The sequence below is a fragment of the Podarcis erhardii genome (assembly GCF_964252035.2).
Source record: "Podarcis erhardii genome assembly, chromosome: Z".
Classification (NCBI taxonomy): Eukaryota; Metazoa; Chordata; class Lepidosauria; order Squamata; family Lacertidae; genus Podarcis; species Podarcis erhardii.
The window spans coordinates 21,529,818-21,543,529 of NC_138504.1; the positions used below are offsets into that span (position 1 = coordinate 21,529,818).

The 13,712-nt window shown below is 38.7% G+C and overlaps 1 protein-coding gene across 5 annotated transcripts in view; it reads left to right on the forward strand.

Moving 5' to 3' along the window:
- RPS6KA6 (ribosomal protein S6 kinase A6) overlaps positions 1-13,712 on the forward strand; it is an 84,978-nt gene that overhangs the window by 41,543 nt on the left and 29,723 nt on the right. For 4 of the 5 annotated variants that reach the window (XM_081847993.1, XM_081847996.1, XM_081847992.1 and 1 more), the window contains exons 2-6: positions 2,341-2,400; positions 9,537-9,653; positions 10,714-10,795; positions 11,943-12,023; positions 12,716-12,795. In XM_081847993.1, coding sequence (XP_081704119.1) covers positions 2,341-2,400; positions 9,537-9,653; positions 10,714-10,795; positions 11,943-12,023; positions 12,716-12,795 — 420 coding nt within the window. Of the gene's footprint in view, positions 1-1,429; positions 1,541-2,340; positions 2,401-9,536; positions 9,654-10,713; positions 10,796-11,942; positions 12,024-12,715; positions 12,796-13,712 lie in introns of those variants that run through there. The other variant, XM_081847995.1, reaches the window with a different exon arrangement.

Sequence of the window (13,712 nt, forward strand, 5' to 3'; positions counted from 1 at the left end):
TACTCTCCACTGATCTGCTGAAGGGTGGGGATTAAAATGCTTTTCAAAAGCACTGTTTGAAGCAGTTCCTACACTTCTCCAGCAGTTGGCTGAGCAGCAGTGGTAACTGTGCTGCTGTCCATGTATGGTCTTGCCGGAGAAGTGCACAAACTGCACTTTTGAGAAGTGTTTTAAGGCAGTCTCTATATTCCAGTTTCAATTGAAGTGGGACTGCAGGAGTTGCCTTAACGTGTTTCTCAAAAGCACTGTTTGAAGTATTCTCCCCTTCTTTAAATGAAGTCAAAGTTTAGGGCCAACTAGATGTTACAAGAAAAACGTTTGGTTCTCAACACAGTCTTTCTGTTTTAATGCTGGAATGCATTTGCAAGGAAGACTTTGCAGGTGCAGGAGAAACTAAGTGCCCTTCTTACTCACCAGTATACTTTGGGAAGTCTATATGATTCCTGTATTTGCTTTTACCTTATTGAAAGTGTGGCATGGCCATGTATTTTCCAAGTTTGCCTTTGGGCACTTTTAAAACTAGATCTAAGATTAACAGTGCTACCTGGGAGACAATGCTCAATGTGTGAACTGAAGAATGTTATCTTTGCTATAGCATAACACATTCTACACTTTACTAAACTGAAAGTGTGAGAAGGATTCAATGAAGTAAACTTAGAGTCTAAATAGACTTACACCGTTTTTTGAGAAGGAGGCAGGCAAGATCCTTACAAATCCCGCCGAGGATTTGTGCAACAGATTGCAATCTCCTGTTCCCAGCAACACTCAAACTCAATATCTTAGTACAGGAAGCCACACAGAGCTTCAGATATGGTCTGAGCACAGGCGCCAGGAATGCCTTGTAGTGGGAAATTGTCTGTGTATTATTGCTGCTCAACTGGGAATTCAGCCTGGCCACAGCTTCCACAGAGAGCAGTAGCTGACTGACTCAGCAGTGGGCTTCTGCAGGTGCCCTCTGTGTTGATTGCTGATGCTGGGACTGAATCCAGATTGGCTGAATGAGTAGAGTCTCCCCTTTTTTCTTGCAGTGGAAATAATTTTCCAAGTAATATATATATTCTCTTTTGTAAGTGTATTAAATTCTATAATTTTCCATTGGAAAAACATTTGACTAAAGAGTTCAAATAGCCATTCAGTCCCATAGGGAAATTGCTATCTGTTATCCTATGCTGCCTCTCAGGGTTGTTATGAGGATAAAATGGGAAAGAACTTCTCAGGAAATTTTGTAGTTTTGTTGTAATGATATATATGTATGCACACCATAGGAGGGCGACTTGTTTGGTAATTAATATAGCAAAATGAATAACTTTCTTTAGCAGGTTTTTCCAGTTTTTAATTATTACTATTCTACATGTCGGAGCAAGTGCATATCCTTGTTTGTATGATTCAACTGTTTAAACAAATTTAGCAACTTGTATCTTAGCACAGTTACGGCTCTTATTAAATGGAGGCAATTGTAATAAAATTAGATTTAGTAGAGAACTGCTGTAGATCTGCTTTGCGTGCAGAAGATCCCTGGTTCAGCTCCTTGTGTCTCCAGGTGAGGCTGGGAGAAACTCAATCAAAAGCTTTGGAAATCCTCTGCCAGTCAGTGTGGACAATACTGAACTAGATAAACCAATGATCTAACTCTGTATAGGGCAGTTTCCTTCGTAGAGGCAGACCCTCTGAGCCACCTTGCTAATTATCTTGCTTTCGAACAGGCGATTCTGTTACAAAACATGCATACATGATTACTCATTGAAAGCCATATTCTTCCTTAGATGTTGAGCTTTTAAGAATTTTTCTAATGCTTCTTAATAAATTTCCTTCTTCTAGTTTGAACCATAGAAGCCATATGGACAGACAGTTATTTCCCCTTTTTATGACCTTTACCTATTTGAAAACTGTCAATTGGGTGATTTGACTTTTAAATCAAGGCAATTTAAGTAATTGATTAAAAAGAAAAACAAAACAAAACAAAAAACAAATCAGGTTCCAACTATAATTCCAGAACAGGAATCCGTACTAATTGGTGTTTTAATTTTAAAAATACCCATTTGACATTATCTATTTATACTACCCAGAGGTATAAATAATCTGAAACTTCTGGTCGTTCAGCTTTATGTCTTTTTCTCTGCAGAAAACATGCATTTTTTAAGAGGAGCGTTAGGCAATTGTACATTATTGAAATTAATGGGGGAAGTTAAGATTTCTGCCCTTCTGAGCAGTGTTCTGGAAAGGTTATTAAATAAGATATTTAATTAGGGATTATGTAATGACCAGTACACTTGTATTGGATATATTCTGCAATTCTATTCAAGTTTTCTGTTTAACCACATTTTTCATTTATTTCTGCAGCTGAATGGCATTAGAGTGGTGGATGAACCTATGGAGGAAGGAGAACCATATTCCTATGAAGTAAGTTCATGCATAAGTTCTTAAGGGTGGGAACTGCCATCAAAATATTTTGAGTTTTGTATTTTCTTTTGGATGCTTTATTTAGGAACCAAACTAGGAGAAAACTTGGAGGACAAAATGAGAGGTAAAAGAGAAGTAATAGAAATTTACCCTGCTTCTTCAGTAGAAAAGTTCAGGATTTTTTTCCTATGTGCCCGAGTGTATGACATAGGTGATGCACATAGGTGATGTGTAACCTTGCTTGAAATAGTTTGACTTTCAAGATTTGCAGTATTGATGCAAATCAAGTAGTATTTTTAATGAATTTTTGTTCCATATGTGTTGGATACATATCTGATGCTTGTTTGGGTGAGGAAAGCCGTATACTGGCAGCAGGCAGCCTGAATGACATTTTGTTTCAGAAGGAAGAAGTAACTACAAATTATTATAATTTTTAGCATCTATTTTTATTGTTACTGAAAGCAGTCTTGGAAATAATTGCTTAATACTTAATAGTTCACAGAACTATTTTTTGCCTGCCTGCTTACATGTGCTGGTTAGTCATTTATAGCCTTAACAAATGGAGAGGGCCTGTTATGCAAAGCTCTTCCTGATCACTTGGAATGGAACCATGCTTATTTGCCATAGGCAATTTAGATGGTGCTAGTTACAAGCCTGGTTGAAAGAAAAAAATAATTCTTAAAATGTTTTATCATAAGACACTATGTTTTTAGTGGCGTTTGCTTTTATCTGTAAGCTGCCTTGAGTCCCACCAGGGAAAAAGGTGAGGTATAAATAAATAAATCACCACCATCATCATCACCACCACTTTGGAATGCTACAACATTTTCTGATATTTAAATTACTTTTGAGCAGTACCAGCCAGCCTGAAATAGACTCAAGTGTGTTTATGGCAAATATGTTAATTTTATAGGCATTCTGTCCAGTAAAGGTATACAGACAGTGTTCTGGATTGTATTTAATTTCCTTAGACTTTCTGTGTGGTGTTACTTTGCTCTGATTTTCATTTGACTGATAATCATATAGTAAAGTTCTGATGCCTTAAATAATTTCCAAATTCTTTCTCAGGGAATCCAGTGAAAGTATTTTATTTTAAATACTGTTTTTTGTTTTCTAATGCTTGACCTGTAAGCAAAACTTCTAGGTCTCTTAACATTAGTACTGGCATCTGAGTGATGTGCTATTGGGTCTAATTCTTTTTTATTAATTAGCTTCTTCTTTGGTTTATATATTAGTGCTATATATAGTGACTACATAAGCAATCTATGGAATGCATAGCCTAGGTGTTATCTTGGATATTAGGCAATGAGTGCTATCTTGGAAATTAGGCACACATGATTCTGAGTATGGATACATTAAGAGCAGGATTCCTCAACCTGGTGTCTTTCCATCAGCCTGGCTAGCTTTTTCAATGGTCAGGGATGATGGTAGTTATAGTCCAGCAACATCTGAAGGGGACCAGGTTAGGGAAGACTGTTGTAGGGGATGTTTCATATTCCCCATTCCTCTAATGTCTGGCAGTATACCTTATTTGCACTTGGTGGCAATACACAGATTGGCTCAGATGATGTGATGGCATGAAATATCATTTACAAACATTATTATTGCAGAGGCAACACAGAATCCTTACAGTGCATATTTTGTGAAGGGAAGGGAAGTTGTTAGTTTGGAAGGCATTGAAACATGGACAAAGGCAGAAAAAGATTTCTGTGTCTGACTGGAGATAGAGAATATTTGAGACATGTCCCCAGTCCAGTTTTCAATATTAATAAAATGTAATTAATACGTTAAAAGCCACACAAGCTTGAAATAAGAGCAGCCCAGCCCTGGAGCTGGTCTTTGCCTGCCTTCCCCTATCTCTGGAATCATTCCAACAGGGTATTTGGTGGGTGAGGGGCCATTCCAGTAGGTGCCTAGTGTTGTGAAGTGCTTTATAAATAACTGTCAGTACTTCGTTGCTTCTGGAAGCACTCCCCTTATCCTGGCATATGTTATCCATTAGGTTGGCTACGGCAGTTTCTGTGCCAAGAACAAGCCTAGAACTAGACTGACATGAAACGAGACAATCAGTTTCATCCTCTTGCTCAAGTAGCTTGCCTAAGAAGGTGATTTGTGGGTATTTTTGACCAGCTGATGATTGGTTAAAATCTTCAAGGTTTGAAGAGAGTTTCTTCATTAGAGGTTTTACAACAGTCTTAATCAAATATGCTGATGACATCCAGCTCTAAATTTAAGTTACTAAGTTTCCAAATGCTGTTATCTTTGTCCTAAATCAGTGTTCAGAAGCTATGGTCAAGTGGAAGAGGGGTAACAGATTGAAGTTGAATTCAGCCAAGTAAGAAGTGATGATAGATCTTCCTATAATTTATGGGGCTGTAATCTCCCCACTGGAACAGCTTTGAAACCTGGGAGTTATTTCTGATTCAGTCCTGCTTTTTGATAAGCAGCTTGCTGTTGTAGCCAAGAGTGCTTTGTTACAAAGTGCAAAAGAGATAGCTAAATTTAGGTGAAAGGTAACTCTGAAGAAGTTTAGAATTGAGGAATAGTTCTATGCTGGGGATGGAGAGGAACTGGAGTCAAGAATAGAGTAACTAAAGGAAGTGGAGTCGACTTGGCAGCGGGCTGTATAGGAGCTGATGTAAAGCCTGGGTAATATAAAAGGCTGTATGAACAGGAAAGAAGTGGGAAAGTAAGAGCTTTGGAGGACAGGGCCAGGTGCCAAATAGTCCTAGGATTGTGGACTCTAGATCTGACGGAACTATTGTCTCACCTTTGTTAGAAGGTGGCTTCTGCTAGTTGTGGCTTCTTTTGTTACTGAAGCAGTGTGATAGAGGCAGCAAGCATTTTAGGTGTGTCCAATTGGTGCGCGACTGCCAATGCACAGGTCCTTTTGGACCTGGAAGAAGGCAAAATGAGGGCTGAATTGGGGCAGGAGGTGCTTATCCATGTTCTGCTGATACGTGTGGGGGCCAGGAATGGAACCTCCGTGCAAAATTGTTGCCGCCTATATTAAGCTGCGGACTCCTGCTTATTAGTAGTGTGCTTCATTTTAAAACGGAAGAAGTCTTAGTTTAGGCAAGGAGAGTATCTGCATTAAAAACACACACACCATAATATTCATACCTGATACTTTATTTTACAAGCAATAAAATACCACATGCAGTTCTAAATTACATAACAATGAGTATTCAAGGAAACAATGAGTGAGGTTGGTGTTTATAGATCATAGGGCAGACAGAGCAAGTTCTTCAAATCAGGACCTGAAAAAGTTGGATGACTTGTTCATAGCTTGGTTGCTCAACTTTGGCTGTGATGGTGGTTGTGTGATCTGATTTTTTTGGCTTTAAAGTCAGGGTGGGGGAAGAAGAGGAAGTAATAGTACTGTGGGACCAGCTTGATAACCTGCAGCAGAATTGGTACAACATTCTGGACTACCCCCCTGGACCTTCATTTATGTTGTAGATGTTCTGGATTGTGACATCTTAATTAAGGGGCTGGAGTAGAGAAACTAAAGGAAGTTGGCTTTAGCAGATCAAACTTGTAGGTAGATGAAGATAGGACTACAATAGCAGGAAGAAAGTAGAAGACAACAGAGGTTTAAAGAGCTGTAGTCCAAGGAACAAAATGTGCAGAAGGCTAAATCTGAAACAAAAGTAAAGCGATTGAGAGCACTATACTGTTGATAAAACCTGGTTTCTCTCCCTGATACTTATGCTCTGCTTCTTTTGTTGCTGCCCACACTGAACAGCTGTTGAGTGACCAAGTTCTTTTCTTTTGTTACATTACGTGGTTGCTACTCAATTCTTAGGATACACTGAATGTAGTTTTTTCAAATTAATGAATATAACTGAATAGCACATGGGATCTAAAATTACTCAGCCAGGACCTCAGATTTATATTACAGGAGACTATTCCATGGACAATTGTGTGATTGCTTTTTCCTGTTGAATTCTTATTTAATGACTGTTGCCAAGTTCCACAGAAACAAATTGTGATGTCATAGGATAGTAACTTAAGGTGGAAGAAGAAAATAGAAACAGATGAATGACTAAAATGGTTTTTCATGCAAATGTTCCAGTTTATTGAAATATGAAAACAGCATTGTTGAATGTCTTGTGTGTGGCATCAGTAGCTATTAAAGATTTTATTATAGCTTATTGATATGACTTCTGTTTTTTCTGTCACTAGGCAACATGAATACTAGCATTTTAATTGTTTTTTCCTTAAGAAAAGGAGGGATGAATTTTTAATATGTGTCAGGACAGTACTTGGATGCCTTCTAATCTTATGTGAGGGAAAGATGGAGGCTCTGATGTCAGCATTTATATACATTTGAAGTTCTTAGTGGTGTTTATATCTTCAGTGCATTGTTGGAAGAAACTGAGTTCTTTAAATACAAAGCAGATTTGTTGTTACACATCTTAAATATTCAGTTTTGAAAATGTAAGCCTTTTATTTTCTATATTTCTCATCACTGTGAGGAACTGGAACAGTTATTCAGATACTGAGGTATCTAAGGTGTTTTATGCATATTGAGGTAATAACTTGCTTTGTTGATTAATACCATCTTTTGAAATTCAAGCAGTAAATGTCTGAGAACATTGTGTATATTCATTATCTACTATATATTGTGGAAAGTGGTTTGTTTATTCTCCATGCAGATGCCTCTTGAGCTATTATTTGCTAAACCATGAAGGCTTCTGAGGTGAGGGTGGTGGTTTTTGTTGATGTTGGAACACTGGATGCCATTTTGAATCAAGATGGCAGCTTGAAACATGACTTTGGTGTAACTTCACTGGATTTTCAGTACAGTGGGTGCAAACTGCACCAATTTCATTCTTGGCACAGTTGTTCCTGACGTGGGAGCAGCTATTTTTTTTATCAACCTTGGAACACTGGATGCACTTTCAAATTAGGATGATAGTCCAAAACGTGACTTGGGCACGACTTTGTCTGATTTTTCGCATGACTGGTACAAACTGCACTGATTCAAACTTGGCATGAAGGTTCCTGAGGTTGGGACAGCAATTTTTGTTAACGTGGAGCTTCTGGCTGTCATTCTGAATCAAGATGCTGGACTGAAACATGACTGGTGTGATTTTGCCCAATTTGGCGTTAAGCATCCATTTGTATGCCTCTGAAGATATTGTTACCCAGTTTACCATGACTTTGCCAAATTTGAACCAATAGTTCCAACCAGTACTAATTTGGATGGCTCTGAAGATAGCATTGCCAAATTTGGCAGGACAGTTGCAACATATGCAGTTTTGGATGCCTCTGAAAATATTTTCACTGAACTTGGCATGAGGATTCCCAAGATGGAAGAGGCAGACTTCCTATGTTTAGACACCAAGTTCCATGTTGAATCAAGATGGCAGACCAAATAAACCATAACTAAATACTAGCATTCTGCACCAGCTGGAGCTGCTGAATCAGACCCAAGGGCAGCCCCATATAGAACCTATTAAAGTAATCTAGCCTTGAAGTTGCCAATGTGTGGACGACAGTGGTTAAGCTATCCTTGTCCAGGAACAGCTGTAGTTGGCAAACCAGAGGAAAGTGGTGAAAGGCATTCCTAGCCTTCTCCTTCCCCCATGACTATGAGACTGTCATCTCTGTTTTATTCACCTCGTTTCACGCCTAACTTCTAACCACTTAGCCTACTTAAACTGTAAACACTTTGTCAAACATTTTACCCATTTAAGGAACATTTTACCCATAGTCCCAAACTTACACTACCTTGCACAGTGATTTGTAATTTTATGTTGATAAAAAAGCAACATGCTTCATATCCTAAACATTTATTTTCTGTTTGTAGACAATGAATTAATCTCAAGGTCTGATAATCTCGTTGCTTCCTCACAACCAATATAAGGATCTACTAGAGACTATGTCTCTGAGAGGACTTGGACAATGTTGTAACTATTGCCTGCAGTATCCTCCCCATTCAGTGGCTCCCTAAAAACAGGAGCTTTTCAATAGAAAAAGGAACAGTCTACTATGAAAGGATCATAGAGGCCTGAATTGTCCTTCCCATTATTATTATTATTTAAATATTATTTATCACTGCTCTTCACCAGCAAGTCTCAGGGTGTGTTACAACACTTTGAAATTCGGAATTAAAAACAATTAAAACATTCTACATTCGCCAGAATAGGTGGGTTTCTGTAAACATGAATCTCAGGTGCCAAAGGCCAGGTTAAAGAGGTGTGTCATCAGTATTCCTGAACAGTTGTATAGTGAAGAGGCGAGACATACCTCCATGGGGAGGGAATTCTACCACTAAGTGGATGCCACAGGGAATGAATGCCCTCTCCTAGGCCATTGGCAACCAAACTTTTGCAGGAAGTGTAACTACCAAGGGGCCCCCCTCTGCTGATCTTAACAACCAAGCGGGTTTGTAAGGAAGGAAGCTGTCTTTCAGATATTTGGAGCCCATGTTTTGTTGGGCTTAAATACTAAAATGAGCACCTTGAGCCTGGTAATGAACTGGTGGCCCAGGCAGCTATTTTAAAACAAGGGGTTATATAGATCATATGTGCTCTAAAAGCAACCCCAGCACTGCATTTTGGACTAGTTGAAGTTTACTTCAGCAGCCTCATGTAGAGCACATTGGAATTTCCCAGAGCATGGAGTACAGTGACCAAATAATCTCTGTCCAAAAGAGGCTGTAGCTGGCAAATCAGTTGTAGCTGAAAATAGGCAAACCCAGCCACCAAGGGCCTCAAGTGACAATGCTGGATCTAGGAATAGTCCTAGGCTACAAACATGCTCCTTCCAGGGGAGTGCAACTCATTCAGAACAGGCTGTTTTCTCTCCTTCTCGACTTCAGAAATTTGAACATATAACACTCCTGTCTTTTCAGGATTCAGCTTCAGTTTGTTGGCTAACATCCAGCCCATCACCCATCCTCACTTTTTGGATAATTTGTAGTAGCGCTTCTGATAGGTGGTAGTGGTATATTGTTTATGATTATACATCTATGGGCAGAGCAGCTTATTTTTATAGCACTAGCTGTAGATTGTATGAATAATAAATTATAAATAATGTCCCCTTCACAAACAGTAAAGTAGACAGATGGGGGCAGTAAAGATTATTATTTCAGTGGTCGTTATTATTCATTTTTATTTGAATAGGATGAAGGAGTTGTGAAAGAGATACCTATTACTCACCATGTGAAAGAAGGATGTGAAAAAGCAGATCCTGCACAATTTGAATTACTTAAAGTCCTTGGTCAAGGATCATTTGGAAAGGTAAGACAAAACTAGAACTGTTTATTCTAAATAATGCAATTTCATGTCATATTTGATTTCTAGTCCTGTTCATTCATCTAAAGACATACTTGATTTGTATTTAATGACTTTATAGTGAGCTATTCATGTTGGGGAGTTATTATAGTAAATTTACAAAGGACATATACTAATACCTTCTCCACTGCTTTCACAATACGTTTTACTTTTCGAAAGTATTTTAGTCATTTTTATGATGAAACAGTACATAATTGTTTTTGGTGGAAGATGGAAAAGGCATATATGATTTACTGAGAGTAAATGATTAGCCAACATAATTGATGTTTACTGTGGTTTTATAATTTGTTGGAAGACGCACAGAGTGACTGGCCCAGCCCAGTCAGATGGGTGGCATATAACTAATAATTGGAAAGCTATGAAAGTGACCCTTAAACGGATGTGTATTCATCTCCACTACTATTAAAACACTAAAATGTGTGTGTTTGTGGAATGAGTTGCTAGATTCAACACAACTTAAGGTTGAGGTGCCTTGAATGATGGTCAGGGGTGCCGTGGGCAACACTGGCCTCTGTCCCACTTTCCTTCCTTCCCTCCTCTGATGCCCTCTTGCATCTTCCTCCCAAAGGCTTGCACAGCTGTTTGTTGCAGCAGTCCTGACTGCAAGCTCTCCAGGTGAATGGTGCCTCTGGGGCTGGCCAGGGGGTGCTTCCTAGGCCCCTCTGGGGCAGTGTGAGGAGGCACGTCACTTTGGGCCAGGGGGGCAACTCAGAGACTGGGGGGGGAGGACAGCTGTAGCTGCCCAGAGGACTTCCAAGGAGAGGAGAGAAGGAGGCTGAGGGATGAGGGGCTGCTGGCTCTGTAGGCAAGGGGTGACATAACTGGGCTTTTGAGCCCCACTGCGGTGCTGCAGAAAGAATGTAGTTTGTCAAAAGAGCCATGGACCCAAAAAGTTTGAAAACATCTGCACTAAAGGATTACAAGTTCACATTAGCTTTTCAAAAGCAATCATTGTGCATAATTCAGTAAGCATTTGTAAAATATTTAATCTCTGTTCTCTGGTTAGGTTTTCCTCGTGAGGAAAATTTTTGGTCCTGATGCTGGACAGCTGTATGCAATGAAAGTTCTGAAGAAAGCTTCTTTAAAAGGTTTGCTTGCATTTTTTTAAAAAATAATACAGTACATTGGCTAGAGCCCCTTCTTCATGTGCCCCTTACACCAGTGGCCCAGAGGGTGGCAACAGGAGAATGGGCCTTCTCTGCTGTGGCTCCCATTTGTGGAATGCTCCCTGTAGGGAGGCTCGTCTGACTCCTTCATTACTTATCTTTAGGTGCCAGGTGAAAACATTTTTCTATAACCATGCCTTGTTTTATAGTTTAATAATAATTCCTATATTAAAGGTAATTACAAGTTCAATTGAAGGTACTTATTAAGTAAATATGTTGTAGGACTGAAGTGTTCGGCTGCAGTCCTCAAGGGCATACATCTGAAATAGTTCAATGGGTTTTGCTTATTGATTATTTCAAAGTGTGTGGCGTAATGATGGCAGACTTCTGTTTAAACCAGTTGTTTCCTTCATCTTAAATCAATGCTTGATTTCCTGACTAAAAAGTGCCTGGGCTTATCCTGCCTGGCAGTTGCTCATTTTGATGTAAAATATAGTGACAGAATATCCCTGTTAAGTGAAAAGGACTCTGCACATGTTGAGGGGCATTTGTTCCAGTATTTATCCTGAACACTGAAAACAAGGTTGAAGACTACACTCTCTTCAAAAGCATTTCTTTATTCCCTAGCTTTAAATGACATATTTTTAGGGCTTGTTTTAATAAAGGTTTAAACAGATATGGCAGTGATTTATGGATTTTAAAATATGGCCTCTCCATATATATCGTGTTATACCTGTAAATCATACTACTGCAGTGAATTTCTCTTGACTTTTTTGTTGCAGTGTGTGTGAATCTGGTTGGTGACCCAGTGCAATCATAAATTGTAGAGTTGGAACGGACCCCAAGGGTTATCTAGTCCAATTCTCCGAAATGCAGGAATCACAGTTAAAGAATCCCTGACAGATGGCCATCCAACCTTCTCCAGTGAAGGAGAGTCATTTTGTAGAATAAACATTAGTGGTTTGTGTACAGAAACTCCTTGGTGAATTCTGCCTGTTGTATATATTTTCCCTCAAATTCTTAGTCAAAATAGCCATTTAACTAAACTGTGGTTGTTTATAAAGTTTTCTGTGGCTGATTTAATTCAGGTAGCTTGCTTAATATAGATAACAGCCATTTCTGTTTGCAGTTCGAGATAGAGTTCGTACAAAGATGGAGAGAGATATATTAGTAGAAGTAAATCATCCGTTTATTGTCAAACTGCACTATGGTGAGTATTTTTGTGTCCATTGAAATGCATATTTAAATGAAAATTCTAATAAGCATTTTCTTACAGATTTTTTGGGGAAATTTGCTGACTGATGGGAAAGCAAAATAGAACTTAATTATGAATGAATGCATGATAAACTGATAGTGAACATGCATGAAACTAACAATGATCAATCCCTGAACTGAATGAGCTCTTCAATGCACTATTTGGTCTGTCCTAAAATTGTTCTTGGCCAATCTGGAAATAGCCATAGTTTTATAAGAAGCTATTTTTAAAAGGACCCTTCACACCACTGATAATGTATGACATCTTGGTAACCTGTGACCACATTGCTAAATATGGAATTTTTGCCTCAACACGACCAAATTGTAGTGCTAATTCTACTCCCTCATGAAGCCTATTTGTTACACGTTTGCTTTCCTGTCTCAATAAAGTTCACTTGAATTTAGATTGAGGTTTCTACTTATGCAAATAAGAATGCAAGCATGTGATGGAATTTAACTTTCATGGCTTTTGTCTGCTGTTTTTAAAGGTTTAATTGTAAAATTGGATACAAAATTAGATCTTTGCTGTAGAAAAAGTCTTGAGTACTTTTAATTTGTAAATAGTATTAAAATATTTAGAGTTCTAGATAAGCATGTGGGTATTAATTTAGTATTTTGATGAAATATTCTTATGATTATTCAAATCAGCTTTTCAGACTGAAGGGAAGCTATATTTAATATTGGATTTTCTCAGGGGAGGAGATGTGTTCACAAGATTATCCAAAGAGGTACGTATTTCTATAATTTTGAAAACAAAATTAATATTTACATTAGGCAAAATGGACTATCTTGTAATTTTACATTTTTACCCTGTCCTTCCACATTTGTGCATTGCATGATATATATTGAATATACATTAGTACATATATCATAAAGACATACCAATTTAGAAAACTGTAAGTAGCTGGGCCTATTTAATTGAATGAGCAGAGTTTCCAGTAATGGGTGTGTTTTGGGTAAGGCTCCTGAACCCGCGATTGGGAAGAACATTCACCAGGACCAAACAAAATGTCACAGAAGTGTGGCAAGCTTTTGAGTTATCCAGGACTGTTCACCAAGCAAGATGTTGCACAAAGTAGGGAGTGACAAGAGTGAAAAAAAACAAAAGAGTACAAAAATAAGGCTAATGTAGTAACCGTGAGGTCAGCTTCTGGATTCTGTTCCATGATCTTGAATTCTGGAGAACTCAGAACCGTGCCACATCTCTGTGACATCTTGATTTGTGCCAATAAAAGTTTTTTTCCTTCTAAACCTAAATAACTTTGTTTGGTTTTTATGAGCTGAAGGCTATAATCCTATGCACACTCAATCTGTGGGATGTTTCTGAGCAGTACAGGCACCCCACCACTTACATGCATCCCATTAATGCACGGCCACGTTTATGTGGATAGCCAACAAACAAACAAACAAACAAACAAACAGACAGACAGACAGACAGATAGATAGACAGACAGACAGACAGACCTTCCCTTGCTCGAGGCTTCTGCCCTGAAGTCACTCTGGGCTTCTACTGAATAAGGGAAGGCAGCCTTCAATTGACGTGGGGTCGGGAGATACCTTCCCCTGCCACTCGGCTGCGTGTCCACGTCCCCATTCTTGTGATAGTTCTGCTGGGTGCTCTTATTGGCCGTTGCTCTCTGTGGCC